This window comes from Saccopteryx leptura, chromosome 5, assembly GCF_036850995.1.
Source record: "Saccopteryx leptura isolate mSacLep1 chromosome 5, mSacLep1_pri_phased_curated, whole genome shotgun sequence".
In the NCBI taxonomy this organism is placed as follows: domain Eukaryota; kingdom Metazoa; phylum Chordata; class Mammalia; order Chiroptera; family Emballonuridae; genus Saccopteryx; species Saccopteryx leptura.
Window position 1 is genome coordinate 88753923 of NC_089507.1, and position 23047 is coordinate 88776969.

The window sequence follows — 23047 nt, forward strand, 5'->3', positions numbered from 1 at the left end:
ATTTTGTTTTAAACTTCTAATACTTGTTCTTACATTAAGCTTTGCTGATATATATACTTGGCACCTATTGTTATTAACAGTATAAAAAGTTTATGTATATACTAGCTCCTTGGGACGACTCCTTTCCCCCCAAAAGAGGGTATTTCCTTACTCTTTGAAGCAAAACATCTGAATGGGGTCTATTTTTATTTGATAATACATAAAAATATAAATGGGAAGGCTAATACCATCTTCAGAATAGTGGTGACTGCAAAGGAAAGAATAGGAAGAAATGAGAAATGGGCATTGGACTTATTGGCAGTAGGGCTTGATTTAATCTTGGGCTCATTGTCTAGACTGGGAGTTGATGTATTAAGGCTGGTAGGATAAATCTGGCCTAATGCCTGTTCTTATAAATAAAGTTATATTAGAGAACACCAAGCCCTGGCCATTTAGCTCAACAGTAGAGCATCGGCCTGGTGTGTGGATGTCCTGGGTTCAATTCCCGCACAGGGCACACAGGAGAAGCGCCCATCTGCTTCTCCATTCCTCCCCCTCTCCTTTCTCTCTCTCTTCCCCTCCCACAGCCATGGCTTGGTTGGAGCAAGTTGACCCCGGGGTCTGAGGAGGGCTCTGTGACCTCACCTCAGGCACAAAAATAGCTCAGTTACCAAGCAAAGGAGCAATGGCCCTAGATGGGCAGAGTACCCCCGCCACAGGGGGCTTGCCGGGTGGATCCCAGTCAGGGGGCATGTGGGAGTCTATCTCTCTGCCTCCCCATTTGTCACTTAAGAAAACAAACAAACAAAAAAACAAAACAAAAAAGGAGCACAGTCCTTACTCACTTATATATTATCTACAGCTGCCTTCATGCTACCAGGGCAGAATTAGATAGCTGTGACAAAGACCATCTGGACCACAAAACCTAAAATATTTACTTTTGACTCTTTTCAGAAAATTTGGTGACTAACCACTCATGCAGATTTAAAAAAGTGACGGACAAAATGTTAATACTGAAGATTAAACTTAAAAGTACATTGCGTCTGCAACATAAAATATTGAGGACATAGTCTTACAGTGTTTGAAAACTATTATCTAATTCAGCAAAGAAGTTGTTTAGGTCATCAATGGATAAGTTCTTACTTCATTATTTCACACTTGACTTACTGATATACAGTAAATGAAAATATCAACCAATTTTGATGTTGGAACTACACTCAAAGAGCCAGCTGTTAGTTTTTAAGCACAGCATTCTAGAAATAGAAAGTTCAGCTGAAAGCTAAAATTAAATAAACCTGTGCTTCTTATATACTTTGAAGAAAAGCCAGAGTATGAACCTGTGCTTTTTAAATACCCCCCTGCTCATTATCTCTAAATGACCAAGAGAATTAACTGGTTAAAAACCTAATGGTAGCAGGCTTTTTAATTACAACAAATTTTTCCTGTATTTTAATAGATAAATCTCCTTTTATTTTAGGATCTCAAAACACTGCTTCTTTAGTAATAATAGGTTTTTCCTATTTGGAAAATACCAATACTTAGAGCAGAATGAACTTGGTAGTGTGTTTTGAAGAGTTGTATTAACTTGGTCGGTTTGAATTCATGGAACCTACCAGAATGAGAATGGTAGAAAAATGAAGTCATAATAAAAAGGCTTGAGAGCACTAAAACTAAAGTTAAAAGAGGCTGGGGGCAAAATACCACTGCTCCCTGGGGTCCTGAGCCTGACACCTGGCCCTGTCTGGAGTTTGAGATTGCGGGTTAGCCTGAGCGAGTCTCAGTTTTGTACTTCCCCTTCCGTTTGGTTTCTAGGTTCCCGGAGCTGGGTGGCTTGGGGTTTCAGGGCTAAAGGTTGAGAGAGGTTTGAAAGAACATCTTAGAGAATATAAAGAAACTGTTATTCACTAACAGCCTGTTATGCACTTCATAGATACTACATTAGGTAGCTTACATACTTCATCTTTTTTATATTCACAACTTTGCAAGGTAGTTTTTATTATCCCTATTGTACTAAGAAAGAAACAGAAGTTAATGAAATGCAGTTACTATGTACCTCAGTTTCCTAATTGTAAAATGAGAAAAATTCAATAATACCTATCTCAAAGGACGGTTATACCAATTAAAAATTAATTATATATATGTACCACCCAGGACAGTTCCTGGGATACAGTAAATCTTCAGAACATGTTATCTATTACTGCCCAACTAGTAAGAGGTAAACTAGGATTTAAAAATAGGAGTGTTCCATTCCAAATGTCTATTCTTTTCAGAAAAATGCTGTTTGGTCACTTTGTTACTATTAAGATTGGAGCTCACAGTCCATCCATACCTACTTTTCCCCTTACATTTTCCTATACATATTCAAATTACATTATTGCAAAATCCTCGTCCTTCTACTGCATGATTTCTTTTCCCCCTAAAACTTAGAAGATAATTACAAGTAAGGTACAGTTTCATTCAGCAGCTTTAAAAAATACTGATCATAAAGAATTTAAAATTAAAATATACCATAAACAAGCAGGTTTCTATACACACAAAGCAGGAGACCAGAATATTCCTACACCCAGCTAACTGTTCTACGTAGTGTAAGAGTTCCCTAAAAGCCTGAAGGAAGAAAACAAAATTAAGGAATATAATTCCTTCATCACCACAGGAAAATCGTTTTGGCAGAGAGATTGTTTTACTTATACTATTACAGGCTTTACAAAACTCCAAGCTTTTATTCATGTAGGTACCTTCTGAGATGGACGGTAACTTGAATCAATGCCCCGAGCCAAAGATTCATCAAGTAATGCTTTTAGCTTTTCAGCAGAATCCTTATTCTTTGAATGTAAGAAGCCTAACGCTTTCAAAAAAATGGGATCAAGTTCCAAGTTCACAGTAGCAGCCATTGCAAAAACCTGAAAGAAAAAGAGGGAGGTAATTTAAGAGACAATGAGTAAAGTTTATCTACAATTTATTTTTTTAACAGTGCTGTGCACATAATACAAAATTTAAAATATACAAATGGTTATTACAAATAGAAGTAAATTTCTTTCTTAACACTGACTGGCACATCTAGTTCTTTCCCCTGAAGCAAAAGTATTATTAGTTTTCTGCGTATTCATATCCAAGTTTTAAATCCAGATAAGCTCCTCCCTGCCACAAAGACCCCTCATAACTCCATTTTAAAGTATGCAAACATATTTTTTCTGGAGAGAAAGAACATAGCTCTCGTTTTTCAAAAGTCAATGACCACCCCCAACAACCCAAATTAAGAACCAGTTAAAAAAAAGGATGCCTAAATTTGTGAAAATAGATACTAAGAAAAATGTAACGGTATGAGTTTCATTCATTTTTATGATCTACTTAGCACTGAGAGCCATTTTGCTAAAACACAATGTTGCTGATTAGCTTTACAAAAAAATTAAACCACTATTCTTTACATCCTTTTCTGTTATAAAAATTTCTTACTGGGACTAAGGAACTAGCCTTTCTTTAGCATAAAAATGTTACTTTTCTGAAAACCCAGGAACATTTTCCTGCCTTGTGCTTTGTAGATACTAATAAAACATTACAATATATATATATATATATATATATATATCTCCAATATATATATAATTATATATATATATCTCCAATATATATATAATTATATATATAAAAAATAAAATATACACTTACAGTTCAGTACATATGAACTTGATGTGTTTATATCAAGTTCATTATATATCAAAATGTTTTCTCAAACCTATTTCCATGACAGGAAAGAAAAAAAGATTTAATGTGAGGGTGGAGTATCACAGGAGGGTAAGGTTAGAGGCCGCATTAAGTGATGAGCAATAAAAGGTCACTGCAGCAGCCTTTGTTTCACTCTCTCTGTCTTCTTAGTTCTCATCCAATCCTGAAAGCCTCAAAAACACACTAATGATGATCTTATTAGACCACACTTAGATTGTGGCATATTATGCCTCAACCTATTTTTAAAAGCAAGGTGTAGGGCCAGTAGTCGCCGCCATGGTTCACATGCACATGCAGGTTCTCATTAGATTCAGACAGATGATAAACAGTGAAGCCAAAAAATGGTGGGCCATTTCTTTATTAAAGTCTCACATCCGGCCCAGGAGCAACACACAGGGCTCCCAAAGCCACTGACACATTCTCCAGTTCCACAACCAGGAGAATCTTACCCAGTTTCTCCTAGAATCAAAGGCCTCACCAGTCTCAGCAGAGCTCACAAAAGCCCCTCACCTCCGTTCCCCATTTTCTTCTTCCAACTTTCTCTGCACAAACTGGCTTCTCTCTCAGCACTCTGCATCCTCTCTGCTCTCACTCTCCAAGAATGGCTTCCCTCTCTCCTTCTTCCTTTTAAAAGTTTTCTGGTGTGAAAACCTCTCCTTCAGCAAGTATTCCCATAACAATGGCCCTTCCCAAGCAGGAAGGTAATTTGCAACTTCACAGATCACATAAATGGGTGTGCCAAGCGCCATTTTTTAACACTAAAAGTGAGCAAACTCAAAAAATACATATTTAACAAACTCATTTGCCCAACACAAGTTCTCTGAGGGATGGTGCCATGTCAACTACACACACACACACACACACGTATATGAATGTTTTTTTAGTATCTAGAATGTCAAAATAAATCATGTCTTAACTAACAATACCAAATAGTACAAAAGCCATCTCTAATTTATGAAACCAACTTGCAAATGGTAAGCACAAGGTGGGAAAATGTCCCTGGGTTTTCAGAAAGGTAACATTTATGCTAGAGAAAGGCTAGTTACTTAGGCACAGTAAGAAATTTTTAGAACATCAAAAAAGGATTTAAAGAATAGTGGTTTAATTTTTTTGCAAAACTAATCAGCAACACTGTGTTTTAGCAAAATGGCTTTTATGGTTAAGTAGATTATAAAAGTGAATGAAATTCATACCTTAATGTTTTTCTTGGTATCTATTTTTGCAAATCATTTATACATCACAGAAAGGTTATCTTCAAATATACTCATGGGGCTGGTTCACCATATACATCTGAGGCAAAAACAGCTCCTCATTAAAATGTCCATGATGAAAAAGGCAAAACTGCCACTCTTCCTGAGTACACAAGGGGAACACAACCTTGTCTTTTTATTGACCTAACTTTTTATAGCTAAAGAGCATAGTAGTTTTCTTACCCAGCACAATGTTTTATGAAGTATGGACCAAAGGGTTAATAGGAATCCTTATAGTATACTAGAAAAATCATTGACATTCCATGCTGAAAAACAGAAGCCAAGTATTTACTGTTATACGTTTCCAAAATCAGAGATTAAAGGTTTATACTACAGATTAGTGACAAGAGCTAGCAATTACATTACAAGACTACAGATGTCATGTCCAATACCAACATCCAACTAGAACCTCGGAGTCAGTTCTTTCTATAGTGTATGATTCTACAACCATAAAACCAAACAGGTTTGGTACTCCAGCCCTAAATTTCTAACATAGCCTTCTTGCCTGGTGGTCTCCACAGTGGAATACAAAGAGAAGAAAATTAAAATTTCTTCTTTTTATTAAAAATAAGCTATTAATACAGTTACAAGTATATACATATAATTTATAACTACACACATATAGAAGTGTGCTCAATTTTTTATATATATATATACTTGATGAGAACATTTAGAGGCAACTGCTCTAGCCTAACAAATTCTGGTTTTCCTTTTTCTATTATATATATATAATAACTGTTTTAAGGGACAAACTACCTTCCCTTTGCAAATCCATCCAGTACTATCCCTTTCCCCTTTAACTTCATTGCTAGTTGGCCATCAAACTCTAGACCCTACTCATTACCAACATATACTTTCCACTTTTTTCTCAAGCACTTCTTTTATGTTTACCTTTAACTGTCTCCCAAATCATCTACTCTCTTACAACCATCCCCAAAGTAGTGTTCCTTTGACTTGTTTCTACTCAAAAAGCAAAGGAGTTCAGAGACTTTACTGTATTTTGTTGCTTTGGGGAAAATAGTCCATTACCATCATTCTTCCACACTGTCTTTTGAAATCCATATCTGCATCTTCATTTTTGCTAATGTATAAAATGTTTGCACCAGGCTCCTCTTCCTCTCCCCAATCCTGCCATCATCTTTGGCAATATTAGCATCTGTATTGATATTCTCCAACTTCCTTTATTCAGTTTAGATGTGTTTTTTATTTTATTTTATTTTTTTACAGGGACAGAGAGAGAGTCAGAGAGAGGGATAGACAGGGACAGACAGACAGGAACGGAGAGAGATGAGAAGCATCATTCATCAGTTTTTCGTAGCGAGACCTCAGTAGTTCATTGATTGCTTTCTCATATGTGCCTTGACCGCGGGACTTCAGCAGATCGAGTAACCCCTTGCTCGAGCTAGCAACCTTGGGTTCAAGCTGGTGAGCTTTTGCTCAAACCAGAGCCCGCACTAAAGCTGGCGACCTCGGAGTCTTGAACCTGGGTCCTCCGCATCCCAGTCCGACGCTCTATCCACTGCGCCACTGCCTGGTCAGGCTAGATGTGTTTTTTAATCGCCGGTCTGTGAACCAGTCCACTAGAAATTTCAGGCCGTCCATGAAAAAGCCAACCACCCCGAAGATTATAGACTCAATGATCTTAGTCGAATTTGCTTATGCTCCAGGTGATTTCTGCCTTAAGAGAACCCTGAAATATTTCTATTTTCACCTGTCCCCAAATGTAAAATTAAATCTTCAACCTCAATGAGCTTCATCTTCAGCCAATAAAACTTGCTACACATACTCTCTTTGGATATAATAAATTCTTATTTTTGATTACAGTCTTCCCTCACTCCAGGAAACTTTTCAGGATGCTGAGTCAATCCTTTTCTTTTCTCTTCTCTTTCCATTTCCTTTCTCTCCCCCCCCCCCTTCCTACCTTTTCTTCCCTCCCTTCATTGCTTTCTTTTTCTTCTTTTCTTTCTCTCTCCTCTCTCTCTCCTCCCTCCCTCCCTCGTTCCCTCCCTCCCTTCCTTTTTCCCTTCTTCCTTCCCTCCCTCTTTCCTTTTTAAGTAAGTGAGAGGCAGGGAGGCAGAGACAGACTCCCACATGCCCACCCCCTTCAGACAGAGATCCACCTAGCAAGCCCCTATCAGGCGATGCTCTGCCTATCTGGGCCACTGCTCCCTTGCTGGGCAATCGAGCTGTTTTAGTGCCTGAGGCAAGGCCATGGAACCATCCTTAGCACCTGGGGACAACTTTGCTCAAACCATTTGAGCCATGGCTACGGGAGAGGAAGAGGGGGGGAGCGGACAAGTAGATAGTTGCTTCTTCTGTGTGCCTTGACTGGAAATCGAACCTGGGACTTCCACACACTGGGCCGACACTCTACTTCTGAGCCAACCGGCTAAGGTAATCCTTTATTTTCTGTTCCTTTTGTTTATTTCTTTACTTCCATTCCACATGTACTTTGAATTTCTTGTTCCCCCTGCTTTTTCCTTATTGGCACCTTCTTGCCCCAACCTCTTTTCCTTATCAAACAGAAAACAGTAGTTGGACCTAAAAACACTCATGGTTATATGTTTTATCCTTTATATTTTAATTTTTTATCTTTTCTTCTGCATTTTCTATTGCCTTCCCTGGTTTCTATTACTTATCCTTTATTACTGGGAAAAATGTACATGTAGTGAAAAAAATTTATTTTCCCTTTTCTGAAGTCCTAAAGAGGTCAGCAGCTGTGCTGTACCTGTCAATTTATCTTTAGTATTTCCAAAAATACCCAAAAATATTACGAGCATGGGCCCAAAAGGGCAGAGCATCGGCCCTACATGGGGGTTGCTGGGTAGATTCCAGTTGGGGTTCATGTGGGAGTCTGTCTCTAACTCCCCTCCTCTCTAATAATTAAAAAAAAAATGTCAGTGACCTAACAAAGTGGCTGTAGTGGAGTTGGTGAGAGTGAATTCTTAGCTTATGCTAGGAATTGTCTATGATAATGCATGTAAGTAACACAGAAATTCCCACTAGTAAACAATCTCTTTCCTCCATCTCTTTTTATCCTTCTTGATTTATTTATAGTACGTCATTTTACTTCTTGTACAGCTTCTATTCCATGATTCAGCCATTCATAGACGCTTCTAGTACTGTAAGTACCCTTGTGCCATAGCCCTATAGTTTCATCTACTTTATAGCCCACCTACCTTCTCCCTGCCTGCATCCGAACTCTCAAGGGCAGCTGAGAGGAATATACTCACTCTCTATCTTCGAGTTACCAACCTCACTTAGGTACTTGATACAATTTAGTAATCCTATTATGCTTCTGTGGTCAACTCACTTCCTCACCTTCTGCAAACACCAGTTATATTTCTCTAATTTCCTTGAAATTGTTTCTCTCTCTCTCAGTAGATGACCTCATCTACTTCACAGGGAAGACACAATCTGTCAGAGAAGAATTAAATCAACCTTCTGCCACCACATCTACAAACTTACCTCTAACTATCCTTTCTTGTTTCCCAAACTGATCTGTAAGGAGCTAGCTCTCCATGTAATGCCATATGTACCTGGATCTATCTCTTCCTTCCCCCCTGGAACCTTGAGTTATGGATTATTTACTGTCTTCTCCACCCCCACCCTCACTGTCTCTTTCTTTCTACTGGAATCTTTTCATTAACATTTAAATATATTCAGGCCTCTCCTCTCCAATCCTCTTCGTTATCTAGCAAAATGTCCTCAGAAAGTCATCTATATTTTATACTCTTTCTTTTTATTTCTTCTACTTAGGCTTCAGTTCATGCAATTTGGTTTTTGTCCCACCATTCCATGACAATGCTTTCACCAAAGTATTCATTCAGGGCCTAAGTCAGGTAAATATAATAAATATTGGTTTTTCCTCCTGCTTCTTTTTCGGTTTTCTTTGTAGGTTCCTTCTATTCCACTGAAACAAAAATGAGTTCTTCAAGACTGGGTTCTGGGTCTCTCCTTTTCTTACTCTAAACCTTCTTCTCAAAATGTTTCTTCTGTATCAGCAGCATACACATTACTTAGGTCCCTGGGAGTGGGGCCCAGAAATCTGTATTAATCTTTCCAGTTGTTCTGATCCACTCTGCAGTTTGAGGATTACTGCCTTAGACAATGAGATACACACCCTTTTGCCAGTAATTATAAATTTATCTTTCCAGCCCCTGTGTCTCTCCCAAGATTTAATTGCAAGCTTCACTTGGTGTATCACTTGTACCTCCTACTACTCAACATAACAGAGCTCTTGTCTCCCAACCAGTTCTTCTAATTGTCCCTTTCTCAAATGATACTTACCCTGCTCCAGCCAGAAACCTGAAAATCAACTTTTAACTCCTCCTCCTTCCTGAACCCCCACCCCTATTCAATCACCAAAACTCTTAAATACATCTCAAATTCATCCACCTTTTTCAACCCTTATTACCACCACCCTAGACGAAGCTACCATCCTCCATCTACGATCAGGCCCATAGCAATAGCTTAATGAGTCTCCCCACAACCACGTTTTCCCCCTCCAAATCTTTTCATATCACCCACTCGCTTAAAATGCTCCTTAAAACTTCTCACTATCCAAAGGTTAAAGAACAACATTCTTAAAGTCTCCAATGTCCTACATCCCTGGTTGGCAAACTGTGGCTTGCGAGCCACATGCGGCTCTTTGGCCCCTTGAGTGTGGCTCTTCCACAAAATACCATGTACAGGCGCTACCGTGATAAGGAATGTACCTACCTATATAGTTTAAGTTTAAGAAATTTGGCTCTCAAAAGAAATTTGAATTGTTGTACTGTTGATATTTGGCTCTGTTGACTGAGTTTGCTGACCACTGCCCTACATGATCTGGCAGTACGTGTAAAGCAGTTACGACAGTACCTGGCCCAGAGTACCTGCTCATTAAATGCTACCTAGTATCTCAAGCTATTCCCACTCTCTCTGTTGTAGCCACATGACTTATTTCAAGTCTTTCAAAGTATCTTTTTTATCTCAGCACTGTAGTAGTGTTCCATCTCCCATCTTATTCAACCTTCAAAAGTCTCATTTTCTGCACATATTTCAACTGGTTTCAAAACATTCTGTACTTATTTGTAATAGTTACTACATTGTTAATTATGTAAACAGTGTTTGTCATTCCCACCAGAATGTAAATTCCAAGATGGTCAGCACTGCATTGGTCTTACCGACTGCTGCCACCGCGTGTCAAGCAGGGTGTGTGACAGAGAGCAACCATACTTTTTTTTTTTTTTTGCACAAGTGTTATATTTGCTATATAACTCTGAGTAATTTAAGGGGAGAGTCTATATAATTTTGCTACTTTGTAAAGTAGCACAAAATAATGGCTAAAGAATTATTAAGCGATCAAAGTATAATTGCTTTTTCTTTCCTATACAAACCTCTAATTATTTCCAAAGTCCCTTCACAAAAAAACAAAAACAAAAAAAGAAAGTCAAACTTGTCACCCCCTCAGAAAAAGAAACAAACATAAAACAACAAAATATCCCTAAACATTAAGAAAGCAAAAGTGAAACAAAAATACCGTTTTCATGACTGGGGACTTGTACAATGTCCCCACCTGCAACACCCTATCCAATCCTTCATTTGGCTTAAATTCACTAATCCCACTGGACTTTTTACTCACGGTTACATACTTAGTGCTTGGACTCTGACAGGTACTCAAATATAGTTATTGAATGAACGAGGCTTTTGTTGAAATAACACTGTCAAGGGCTTCTGTGATCTGTCCAACCTAAACTGGGTCTGCAAATATCAATATATGCTATCCCCTAGATCTCGTTTCCCGCCCTGCATGCCGGTCTTAAAAGAAGTCCAAGGCCGATCACCTGCATGTACCCTACAGGAAGGAAACAACCTACTCAAGCAGAGTGCAACCTCAGTTCTGCCATCTCATTATGGCTCTCGAAAGCTTTGCCCGTCCTGTCTTTGCAAGGTCGTGCAACCCTTTCTAACAAGCCTTCTTGTAAAGATGCTGCCCTTTTCATTCCTCCACTGAGTTCTGGGCCCCGGGCTACATCGATACCTTAGCGACACGTCTAGGGAGGTGGGAGGACCCCGATTCCAAACCAACCAAGTGACAGAGAACCTGAAAAGCGACAGCAGACACCCAATGGGAATGTCAATTCTTGGTTCGAAGCATGGCATCCCAAAGGCCCAGCCCGGGGGAAGGTCCCCGAAAGAGAGCCCGAGAGAAGAATCTCGGAAATAAGAAGCTGTTCAGAGAAGTCGCTGAGGCCTCCTGGGGAAGGTCCGAGAGTTAGCCCTCGGGGCCGCGTCGGCCCCAGCGCGCCGCAGCCCGCAGCCCGCAGCCCGCAGGACGCGGAGCCCTCAGCGAGGGGCGAGCGGTCCGGCTGGGCACGCGACCGTCCGCAAATTAGTATGCCCAGGAGAAGCCAGGCAGCTAAGACCCCCACGGAACTACTCTCCCGCCTCTTCCCTCGTGGAGGGGCTCGAGCCTCCCAGAGGCGGCGGGCGGGGGGGGGGGGGGTCGCTCGTCACGACTCACCGCTCCGCCCCGCTACTCGGTCCTTTCCCGGTAGCCCTTTCTGAACTGGTCCCGGCAGCAGCCGCCTCGAGAACGGGGAACAAAGATTCCCGCAGCACAACCGAAGGGGGACCGTTTTTCGCTGCGCCACGGTAGGAAGTGACGTACGGCTCTTGTTCCGGTCCGCCGGATTACGAATGACGGCCGTCGCGGCTGTTTCCCAGACACGTTGTCCCCCAGTCCTTTCTGGCGGCGAGTGGTCCGCTGGCAAAGATTCCAGAAGCGGCCTTGGAATCCCGGCTCGGGCGGGGCAGGACGGCGCAGGCGGCCCGTGTCGCGGACGCGTTCACGCACCCTCCCTGCCTGGCCGCGCCTCAGCGACCAGGTAAAGAGGGCGCTCGGCCGTCGGCCCCGCAGTCCCCGCCAACCTCCAGAGCCTACTCTGCGTCCGGGGGTGGCTGGGCTGCCGTCGGGCGAGGAAGGGCAAGGGCGTGAATTAATGTCCTGATAGTTCTCTGGCCCTCATGCCCGCAGTTTCAGGGTGCGGGGGGTGGGGTGAGGGTGGGGGTTCCGGGTTCCTCTGCTGGTGGAGGGACTAGAGCCGCTTCTAGCTGTAGGAGTCAGTGGGATCCTTAAGTGTAGCTTTCAGACCTCCGGCATCACGCCTTAACTCTTCTTTTCATTGGCACTTAGTTTTCCATCCCAGCCCTTCCTGGTTGGAGAAAGCACTCCTGTGGGCATACTGCTTAACAGTTGCTCCAAAGGACTTCCTTCACTTTGGGCCATTGGTGTCTGCACACCATCAGTGTTTCACTTAGTTTTAAACATCTGTAGAAAGTTTTGATTTTAACTTGGCATGAAATTGCTCTGACGTCACTAACGTTTACTAATTAATACACGTACTTCCCATCCCAACTCTTTACCTGGTTTTGGGATTATTGTAGATAGATAAATTGTTATTTTCCTTTTATTGTTAGTGCCACAACCCCATTCCTGTCGTAAGCTTTTTAATGTCAAGGGATTGTCAGCATTTAATAATATGTCTTGTGCTAAATTATTGATAAAGAAGGTAGGGTATGTCTACTTTTTCTAAGCATATCTGTAGGAAGTGTTTAAAGGAGAAAAATGAAAAAGCTGGCAAGAAGTAATGATGTGACAATTTTAAACATGTAAACGTGACCATTGTAAAAAATAAATTCTCTTATAAACACAACCGAGTGATTTGATGTCATATTTAATAAAACATTAAGATATGCGAGTTGTTTTACTTCTTTAATTTACTGGTGGGGATTATACACTACTCAGAATTGCACTAAGCATACTCATTATTTAAAATTGTGTTTGTGTTTTACCTGAAGGCATTTTTTGTTGTTGGTTTATTTTTGTGACAGAGAGAGAGACAAAGAGAGGGACAGACAGGAAGGGAGAGAGATGAGAAGCATCAACTCATAGTTGCAGCACCTTAGTTGTTCATTTATTGCTTTCTCATATGTGCCTTGACCCTGGGGCTCCAGCAGAGCAAGCCAATGACCTTGGGCTCAAGCCAGCGACCATCATGTTTGATCCCACACTCAAGCCCTGGGTTCTCTGTCCCAGTCCGACACTATCCATTGCACCACTGCCTGGTCAGTCTGAAGGCATTGTTTTAATAAATTTCACTTCAAAAAATAAATCTGTGACAAAAATCAGTGAGATTTGAGAATTATCAATTCTTTTATTATTTTTTTACACTTCTGCTTTCCTGCTTTAAACAAAGCTCAAACTTCTGTAGTAGTGGTTCCATCAAGTGCTTTTTAACCTATGTTTTTAGTTTGTAGTTTTTGTGTCAGCTGTTCTTTGAAATAAGAAAAAATACTGAGTATCCAGTTGACCTTTCTAACAGCAATAAAGCATAGAAGTTTTTATATGTAGCAGACCTTGAAACTTAAATTCTGAGGCCAGTCAACTAAAACTTGTAGTATGCACAGTTCTACACTATTTATTTGTTGTTTTTATCTTCAAGTATTCAAAGTAGTCTCTCAAATTTTGTTATGATTAGTACTTGAAATGCAAAGATTTAACCCAATTAGATTATAACAAACACAGGTATTGTTTGGTGTAAGGATTCAGTACTTTTATTTCAGGCTTGCTGATGTTTCTAACGTTATTATTTCGTGCTGTGAATCCCTACTAATGATGAGGTCATGCTTAGTTATAAGCATACTTCCCTGGCAACATGATTCCCCGCTTCTCCAGAGAGTAGATGACATACTTCCCTTATGGCTAAGATTACAATAAAGTATTTTACTTTTAAACATTTTTTTCCACTTCTTGCCCAGAGAAGAAAATAGTTCATTTTAACCCTTTGAGTAGTATGAACATTCATGTCTGTCCTCACTCAAAGGATTAACAAAAAACTCACTACTCAAAGGGTTAATTATAGAATTTTGTTTTGTAGGACTTAACTATGTGCATTCCCACATTACAAAATGTAGTGAACACTGAAATAGCTGTTTTCTTTTTCTTTCATTAACCTTTAATATTTAAAGTAATTAGCTGCTATCTAACAGTAAGGGTAACTTTTTAAAAATTACTGTAAGAAAATAGGGTGAGATTTTCAACCAAACAGTAGTGGTCTGTGAAATGTTTAAAGCAAAAGCTAAGTTCTAATATCCATAATATTGAACATTTGATGTAATAGGGAATTTAAGTGGATTTAAGTCTGTTTTAATCTCTTAAGAAAAATAAGAGCTTACAATCTTTATACTTGTGAACTGATGAGCTATTTATTTTGTACAATATAGGTGGTTAATGTATATGTGAACTTAGGATATTGCATTTATAATCTACCATTTTGTGACTTGCTGGCTTTCATCAGTGGCAAGATTTTTTCAATATTTGGGGTAATACCTTTTCAATTCAACATGAGCCCCCTATTTTTTCTGAGAAGATGTTTGGAAATAGCATAACTTGGGCTTGCCCATCAAAATTTGTATATTTTGAATAGTGTCCGTAGTTAAGGAATTTTGAGATAAATTATAAAAGAATAATAATACCTAATAATTATTTAGGAGCTTACTAATGTAATAGGCCAGGGGTCCCCAAACTTTTTACACGGGGGGCCAGTTCACTGTCCCTCAGACCTTTGGAGGACCAGACTATAAAAAAAAAAAACTATGAACAAATCCCTATGCACACTGCACATATCTTATTTTAAAGTAAAAAAACAAAACAAGAACAAATACAATATTTAAAATAAAGAACAAGTAAGTTTAAATCAACAAACTGACCAGTATTTCAATGGGAACTATGGCCTGCTTTTGGCTAATGAGATGGTCAATGTGCTCCTATCACTGACCACCAATGAAAGAGGTGCCCCTTCCGGAAGTGCGGCAAGGGCCAAATAAATGGCCTCAGGGGCCGCATGCGGCCCGCGGGCCCATAGTTTGGGGACCCCTGTAATAGGCAATGCTCTGTTTCACAATACATTGCATAGTAAGTGCTGTTACTATTGTCCCCATTTTATAAATGAGGAAGCTAAGGCACGAAAAGTTTTATTTTGCTTCTAAATAACAAGACTAGGATTTGAACCCGGTTAGTCAAGCTCCAGACTCTATACTCTTACCTATTACTTTATAATCATTGGTATATAAGGATTCTACTTGCTAAATCAGTATGTAGAATCTAGTTAGATTCCTAGTTCTCTTGCCTAAAAATCAACATATATAAAAACTTCTATGCTTTATTTACATGTTTGGATGGATTCTACTTATTTTTTCTAGTTCAGCTCACAGAGGTGATCTTATTTCTTTATCTTAATTTATATATAGATCGCTCTCAAAATAGATGTATTCATTTGGAAGAGAAAAGAATGGTGTCGAAAAGAATGGGATTCTTGTTGTATCAAGACTAAAGTTCTTAGCAGTACAGGCAATCCCTAGGTTACAAATAAGATAGATTCTGTAGGTTTATTCTTAAATTGAATTTGTATGTATGTTGGAACAGTTACATTTGCCTATTAAATGCAACTGGGATGTTTGTCTTAACATACTATTTATTTTTACCTTTCTGTGATTATAAATACATAAACTTTTTACCTGATCAGGCGGTGGCACAGTGAATAGAGTGTTGGATTGGGATGCAGAGGACCCAGATTCCAACCGAGGTCACTGGCTTGAGCGTGTGCTCATCCGGTTTGAGCACAGGGTCTCTGGGTTGAGCATAGGACTATAGACATGATCCCATGGTCACTGACTTGAGCCCAAAGGTCGCTGGCTTGAGCAAGGGGTCACTTGCTCTGCTGGAGCCCCCCCCCCCCAGTCAAGGCACATATGTGAAAGCAATCAATGAATAACTAAGGTGCCATAACAAAGAATTGATGCTTCTCATCTCTCTCCCTTCCTGTCTGTCAGTTCCGATCTCTCTCTCTCTCACTTTCTCTTTCTCTCTGTCAAAAAAAAAAAAAAACTTAAACATTTTTAAACCTACAGAACCTATCTCCTTCAGTACCCAGGGACTGCCTGTACTCTCACTGCAGTGATTATTTATACTCATTTACATACATTCATTCATTCTTTGAACTAAATTTTGAGTACTGTTAATTTAAGCATTGGAGATGTAGTGTCAAGTAATAAGTGCTACAAAGTAAAAGAATACAGGATAAGGGGCTAGTGAGTGATGGCAGTGCTTTTTCAAATCAGGTTGCCTGGAGAGGCTGCTCTGATTAATAATATTCAGAGACCCTAATGAAATGAAGTTGCAAACCATGTGAATATCTTGAAGAAGAGCATTCTAGGCAGAGGGAATGGGTACAAAAATTCTCGAGTTGAGCATTTTTGGCCTCTTCCAAAAGCATCAAGGAGTTAGCAAGAGGGCAGAGGGATAGGAAATAAAGTCAGAAAAGGAGAGCTAATGTCGCATTAGACCCTGTATAGACCATGTTAGGAAATTTGAATTTTATTCTGAGTATGCTGGGAGCCGTTGGATGGTTGTGAGCCAGGAACACGATCTGATTTAATTTTTTGAAGGATCACCCTGACTATTGTTGGAGTATTGACTGTTCTGTGAAGAGTGGAGGAAATAGCTAATAGGCTTTTGCAGGGGTCTTTGTAAGAGCTAATGATGACTTAGATGAAGCTGATAGTGGTAGAGGTGCTAAGAAGTTGGATTTAGCATATTTTTCAAAGATAGAGTAAAAGTTGTTGAGTGAGACTTCAGAGTTAAGAGCCCAAGCATCTGGTTGAATTGTGTTGCCATTTACCAAGAAGGAGACTGGACTAGTTAGGGAAAATGAACTGCCTCAGAGAATGTCCAAGTTGAAATGTCCAGCAGGACACAGAAGTCTCAAGGTCAAGGAAAAGGATATAGTTGGGAAACCAAGGAATCATAAGTGATTAAACCTCTGGCACTGGAGATCACCTAGAACAGGGCTGTTATATTGTGAATGGTTGGCCCATTTATGGGTCTTGAAATCATTTTAGTGAGTACTAACCCTCACTAAAAAACAAGAAGAAGAAAGAAGTACAGAGTAAAACACATCAGATATCTCCCTTGGATATTTCTTCATAATTCTTTTTGTTTCAGTTATATTCAGTATATCTATTCAGTGTATATATTCAGTATATAATGAGTTGTATTATAAAATGTATTACTTATTGTATGGTGTGATCAAAAGTTTAAAAGCCAATACTCAAAGAAGTGAATTGTAAAATGAGAATAGGGCAAAGCATTGAGCCAAGGGTCCCTAAGAGGTCCTGGAAGGACCCAATAAAGAGAATCATAAGAAGCAATCAAAGCACTTAATCCAGTGCTAAGAATGGTCAAATAACCCTGCTTTAGAACAGTTATTTTTTTGCAAGTATTGCATAGAATAACAATTTCTAATGATTTTTACTTTGGTAAAAATGGTGTGTATGTTACATGCTATTGAGTCTACTCAGACTACTGGATGCCCTATGAATGAGTGATGTCCACAGTGTCCTATCTTCAACAGCCCTGCTCAGCTGGAAACTCATGCCTGTGGTCTCTTTTCTAGAGTCAATTCATCTCATGTTTGGTTTTTCCTTTTTTTTCTTTTACTGCCTTCTATTTTTTACCACCATTACTGTCTTTTCTAAAGATTCCTGCCTTATAATGTGCCCAAAGTAGGATGGCTTCAGTGTTGCCTCCAGCAGCTATTTCAGGCTTTATTTGCTCTAGGACCCATTTATTCATCTTCCTGGGATGCCAGGGTATCCGTAGAGATCTCCAACTCCATATTTCAAGTGAATCCATAGTCCTCCCTGGCCAGCTTTTGTATCCATATGTAATAATTGAGAATACATGGGTATGGATCTGATCTTGGTGATCTTTCCTAATTATTGCTGTCCTTCCAAGAGTCAGCATTCTCTCAATTTTTTGGCTGCAGTCTTCATTAGAATTACTGATTGAAACAAGGTAAGCAAAATCTTTAACAATTTCAGTCTTCATTGTTGTTGTAAAGTTGTATGCAGTTGTATTTGTGCAGTCATGATTTTTGCCTTGATGTTCAGATGCATCCTGCTTTGGCACTTCTTTCACATTCATCAGAAGTCAGTTCAAATCATTGATACTTTCTGCAGTAAGATAGTGTCATCTGCATATCTTAAGTTAATTGGTAGTTCTTCCACCAATTTTTACTCCTTCCTTTAAGTCTAGCCCAGTTTTTTATATATGTTCCATGTACAAGTTAAACAGGGAGATAAAATGCACCCTTGTCTGACATGTTTACCTGTAAGAAATTGAAATTGTTGCTGCAATAAAATTTTATTATGCTTTGATTTATGAAATTCTGAGTTTATAACAGTGCTGTTTATAATAGGAAAATACCAATTTCTGAATGTTTTCAAGTAAGATCCCTTTATAGAGTCATTTAATTCTTTTGGATGGACATAGGTTCTCATTCACGGAGGTAAAATTTACTTTTAAGGTTGTAAAGATCAGAAGTAACGTCTAAAATTTCTCTGTGCCTGACCAGGCAGTGGCGCAGTGGATAAAGCGTCAGACTGGAATGTGGAAGACCCAGGTTCGAGACCCCGAGGTCACCAGCTTGAGCGTGGGCTCATCTGGTTCGAACAACAACAACAAAAAAGCTCACCAGCTTGGACCCAAGGTCGCTGGCTCGAGCAAGGGGATACTCGGTCTGCTGAAGGCCCATGGTCAAGGCACATATGAGAAAGCAATCAATGATCAACTAAGGTGTCGCAACGAAAAACTGATGATTGATGCTTCTCATCTCTCTCCATTCCTGTCTGTCTGTCCCTGTCTGTCCTTCTCTCTGACTCTCTCTCTGTCCCTATAAAAAATAAAAAATAAAATAAATAAAATAATGACCATTTAAAATTTCTCTGTGCTTAGCACATGGTGAGTGGAAAATAAAATATACATAATATTTAAGATTGTATTTGTGTATTTAACATGTTAAGCTCCTATCAAAATCTAGGCACAGTGATAGTGATATTTTCTTATTTGAAAACTAATCAACATATAACTATATACAGTATAGTTATATACTTTTTATTCTTTACCTATTATATAATATATAACTTATTTATTATGTAACATCTAGTTGCCATAGATCCAGACTTGAATTTTGAGCATAAAACTTCACCTTTTGGAAATACTTAATTTCAATGCATTTATTGTATTTGTCTCTCTGTTTTAGTTAAGCAAACATCTATAAAACTTATTTCCCTTTTTATACATGAAATGTTTCAGTTTATCAACACCAACATATCTTAATTAGAATGAGAATGCAAAGAGTCTAAATGCCTAAAATATTAAAACTATGACTACTTCGGTTGTTTAAACTATCTTTGAAGATTCTCAAGTAATGTAACCAAGACTTAATTTTTTTCTTTTTACCTTGTTATTCCCTTTGCAATATTTGCAGTCAAACCGGCATGTCTTGGGAAGAGCTGTACACTCCATCAGCTGTGTTCAGCTTCTAAAGTTTGTGGTTCTGTGTGCTGCTTTCTTACTTTGTTTCAGGAGTGGTGGCAGGGTGGCACATGTCAAAGCTGAGGAAGAGCAAATGACACTACATCCCTCTGTGCCTGGCAGGAATGTAATATGGAATAACAAAGGCTGGGTCCCAGAAGCTCTGGAGACCCAGCAGATGACTCTACAGAACCTACCTCTTTAAAGTTCATGACATAAAATTAATGAACAGGAATTCTCTAGGTAGAAATGGAGAAGAAAAAGGGGCTTCTTTGTCTATGGTATTTCCAAACTTTAAGCAAAAATTGTATTCTACTCTGTTGAAAATTCAAGACAGTATAGATCAAAAACATCAAATTTGTACATGTTTTCTAGTACTTAATATTTATTTTAGAAATTACATTAATGCTTTATGAGGAGAAATTGCCCAGAGAGAGCAATTTTTTTTAACTCCAAGATCATTAAATAACATTTTTAATCTCCTAGGGAAAAAATATCAACATCTATATTGGGAAAAAATAAATTGTGTTAAGAATCAACAGTACTTTGCATTTTCTCTCAGGCATCTCATTAATTTTTCAATATCTCCACAAGCAGATTATTGCTATTTTATCTCACTGACATTTAGCATTTATAAGTGCTTACAGAGAGAATAGTTTATATAATATGTAAAAGCCTATTCTCAAGGTTCTTCTGTGTCTCCGAATGTGGCAAATATACATGAACCTTAATTTATTAAAAAATATTTCTACATTTCTTAAATCAAAAACTGAAACAGTATGACATTGTTTTCAGGTTTGTTTGTTTGTTTTAAGTGCTAAGACCAGTCTCAGAATTTCTGTTTCCTAAACTGCTGGGCAAATGAAATCAGTCATGTTTTATTTTGAATCTGTTATTTAGCAATCTTCTTTATATTAGCTCACTGTCAGAAGAAGTAGTTAAGAGGATTGGTAAATAAGTCAGCGATAGATTTATAGGGGCAAATTACCCAAACAGACTGTCAATTTCCTAGAAAATGTTGGTTTCCTTTGCCTGTGGGCTTTAATATATATATGTAAAGTCAGCAGTAGGTTTAAGAAAAAGGTAATTAGGGAAAAATGATTTCCATGGGTTAAAAAGTTGCTTTTATTTTTTTTTAAATTGAATTTATTGGGGTGACTAGTTAACAAAACTATACAGAAAAGTAGTTCCTTTTCAATTACATGAAATAATTTTCCTCTAGATAATCTTTTAAAGAAGTACCAAACCATGGTATACATCTATTATGTTTTAGTAAAAGAAATGTAAAGCAGTAGTGATTATTTGCATTGTCAAGAGGTTTTCTAAGACAATATCTTACTAACTATACACCTTTGTTATAATGGATTATTTTCTCATTAATAAAAAAATTGATGACCAAAAAGCTGCAAGAGTATTGGACTGTTTTGCTTTTGAATAAAAAATAATAATCCAAGGAATTTATAATATTAAAGGAAATTTAGTATGTTAAAAATTTCTTAAAATTTAGGGTACACTAATATTTTAAATACACTTAGAAGGAAGAGTTGCATGTGTACTCTTTTAAGGGCTTTTAAAATATTTTTTCCTCTAATCCATCTTCCTATTGCAACGTGCTTCCATGCTGAATGCTTTTAAGGAGTGCCATCTAGTGTCAGTTTTTGAATCGTGATTTATGGATAAGAACATGGGAAATTTTAGACTCAGGAAATGTATAAATCAACAAAAAGTTACAATTGACAAAAGTTTTAAGGACTATGACTTGAAAATACCATCAATAGTTTGACCTTAAAATTGTATATGGTTGCATCTTTAAAATGACGAGTATGTATATTCATCCATGCATTCATATTTACAGCAGACCCTGTTTCAAGCATAGCAATGAAGAAAACAGCTTCTAGTCATGGACATTTAAATTTGACACAGACAAAATAAACATATAGCATGTTAGAGCAGTGATAAGAGCTATGAAGAAAACCATAGAAGGTTGTTTAAAAAAGGGATAGTAGGCGTTGAGGTTTAAGATTTAATATAGTAGCCAGGGAAAAGCTCAGAAGTTGATACAGGAGTCAAGTACCTGAAGGAGATGAGGGAATGTTCCAGGCACTGGAAACATCAAGTGCAAAGGCCCTGAGGTGGGAATATACCTAGTATCTTAGAGGAATAACAAGGCACTTTAGCTGGAGCAGTAAGCAATGAGAGTTGAACTCAGAGACATAAAAAGAGATCTTTGAAGGCCAATGTAGGAACTTGCCTTTTCTCTGAGTAGTATGGAGGTATTTGAGGAGAGTAGTGACATGATCTTACTTCATTTCTGACAGGGTCACTGACAGGATTTTGGTAGCTCTGATCAGAATAAACTAGATGGGGAGGGAAGATAAGCAATGTTAGGAGGCAAATGCTATAATTCAAAAGAGAGAGGATTGATGCCTTAGATCTATATTGTAGATAGAGCCAAAATATATATATTTTAATGGTCTGGTTATGGAGGAGTGAAAGGAAAGAGTAATTAACACTGAAGCTAGAAGAATGGTGTCTACTAACTGAGTTGGGAAAGATGTAAGGAGATTTGGAGTATGGGGGAGAATAAGAAACTTGATTTTGAATATGTTAATTTTGAGGTATCAGTTATCAGCATCTAAGTTATAGGGAAATTCAATTATTTGTCTCTTGTAATTCAGCATGCAATAGCTCATCATATATCAAAACCCACTTTTGTTAGGAGAATCCATTTCTCATGAAGGGATAAATATACCCCCCCAACCAATTATTATGTTGTAGGATCATAATCAGAAACAGTGCGGGAGGACCAGTATCGTCAAAGCTTCTTCTCAAGGCTATTTTCCTTAGTCAACTCAGTATTCTTGGTGATTTTTTATCTTCTTTTCTATTCGTTTCTTGTTCTCACCTGTATTGAGACCTCACAGTACTTGATGGGTAGGTTCGATTGCAAAGTACCTGAGTTTGCTCATTTTAAAGGAACTGAGAATAAAATCAGTCCTAAGACTTGTTAATTGCACAGAAATTTTTCTTTCGAGAACTATTTATTCAGTCCAGATACAAATTCATGTAGAATCTTAATCTGTCACAAATCCTTGCTGATATTTTTTTGAGCATGCTTTTAAAATATTCATCCTTTAGCTTCTAAATTATATTCTAAGGCGTATAACCACTTCAATTTATGCTCCAGGTGACCCAATGAAAGAAGAAAATGAAAGGCATTAAGAGAAGTCTTACAGAAGAATATCTATACCTGGACTTTTCTCACCAAATAGAAGGATGCATTTTTCCACTTCATACATCTGTAACTTTATTTTTGTTATCATACTGCGATTGTAAAATCTTTAAAGTTTGCTTAGTCCTCACCAGAGAAAGTGCAGATGTTTCACTACTGTCACAGGATATTGAACTAGAGGTCATTTCAAGGCAAGAGCTTCCACCCATAGTCCAGAACTGCTGTTTGCCTGCAGCAGTGGGAAGACCAGATAGTTTCTGTAGAGCAGGACTTGCTGTTGTCCTGAGACACATAATACAGAAATCATACGAAGCAGACCCTTCAAAGAAGGAAATCTTGGAACTTCTGGGTTTTAAGAAGACTTGTTTGAAAGCCTGTGCTGAAGTAAGTACACTGTCTCTTTTCTGCTATTTAAAGCCATAGAATAATAACACATGCACT

The 23047-nt window shown here is 38.4% G+C and overlaps 2 protein-coding genes across 4 annotated transcripts in view; one reads left to right on the plus strand and one right to left on the minus strand.

The window, feature by feature from the left end:
* Positions 1 to 11571, minus strand: part of INTS12 (integrator complex subunit 12) — a 29258-nt gene extending 17687 nt beyond the window's left edge. The window contains exons 1-3 of one of the 3 annotated variants that reach the window (XM_066385888.1): positions 11461 to 11571; positions 5136 to 5218; positions 2715 to 2879 (exon numbers count right to left, since the gene is read on the minus strand). In XM_066385888.1, coding sequence (XP_066241985.1) covers positions 2715 to 2870 — 156 coding nt within the window. In that variant the 5' untranslated portion in view covers positions 2871 to 2879; positions 5136 to 5218; positions 11461 to 11571. Of the gene's footprint in view, positions 1 to 2714; positions 2880 to 5135; positions 5219 to 10813; positions 10832 to 11460 lie in introns of those variants that run through there. The other 2 variants (XM_066385890.1, XM_066385891.1) reach the window with 2 other exon arrangements.
* A 35-nt stretch (positions 11572 to 11606) lies between these two features.
* The window catches only part of GSTCD (glutathione S-transferase C-terminal domain containing), a 135262-nt gene continuing 123821 nt past the window's right edge, over positions 11607 to 23047 (plus strand). Inside the window, exons 1-2 of the mRNA XM_066385887.1 lie at positions 11607 to 11824; positions 22562 to 22990. Coding sequence (XP_066241984.1) covers positions 22583 to 22990 — 408 coding nt within the window. The 5' untranslated portion in view covers positions 11607 to 11824; positions 22562 to 22582. The remainder of the gene's footprint in view (positions 11825 to 22561; positions 22991 to 23047) is intronic.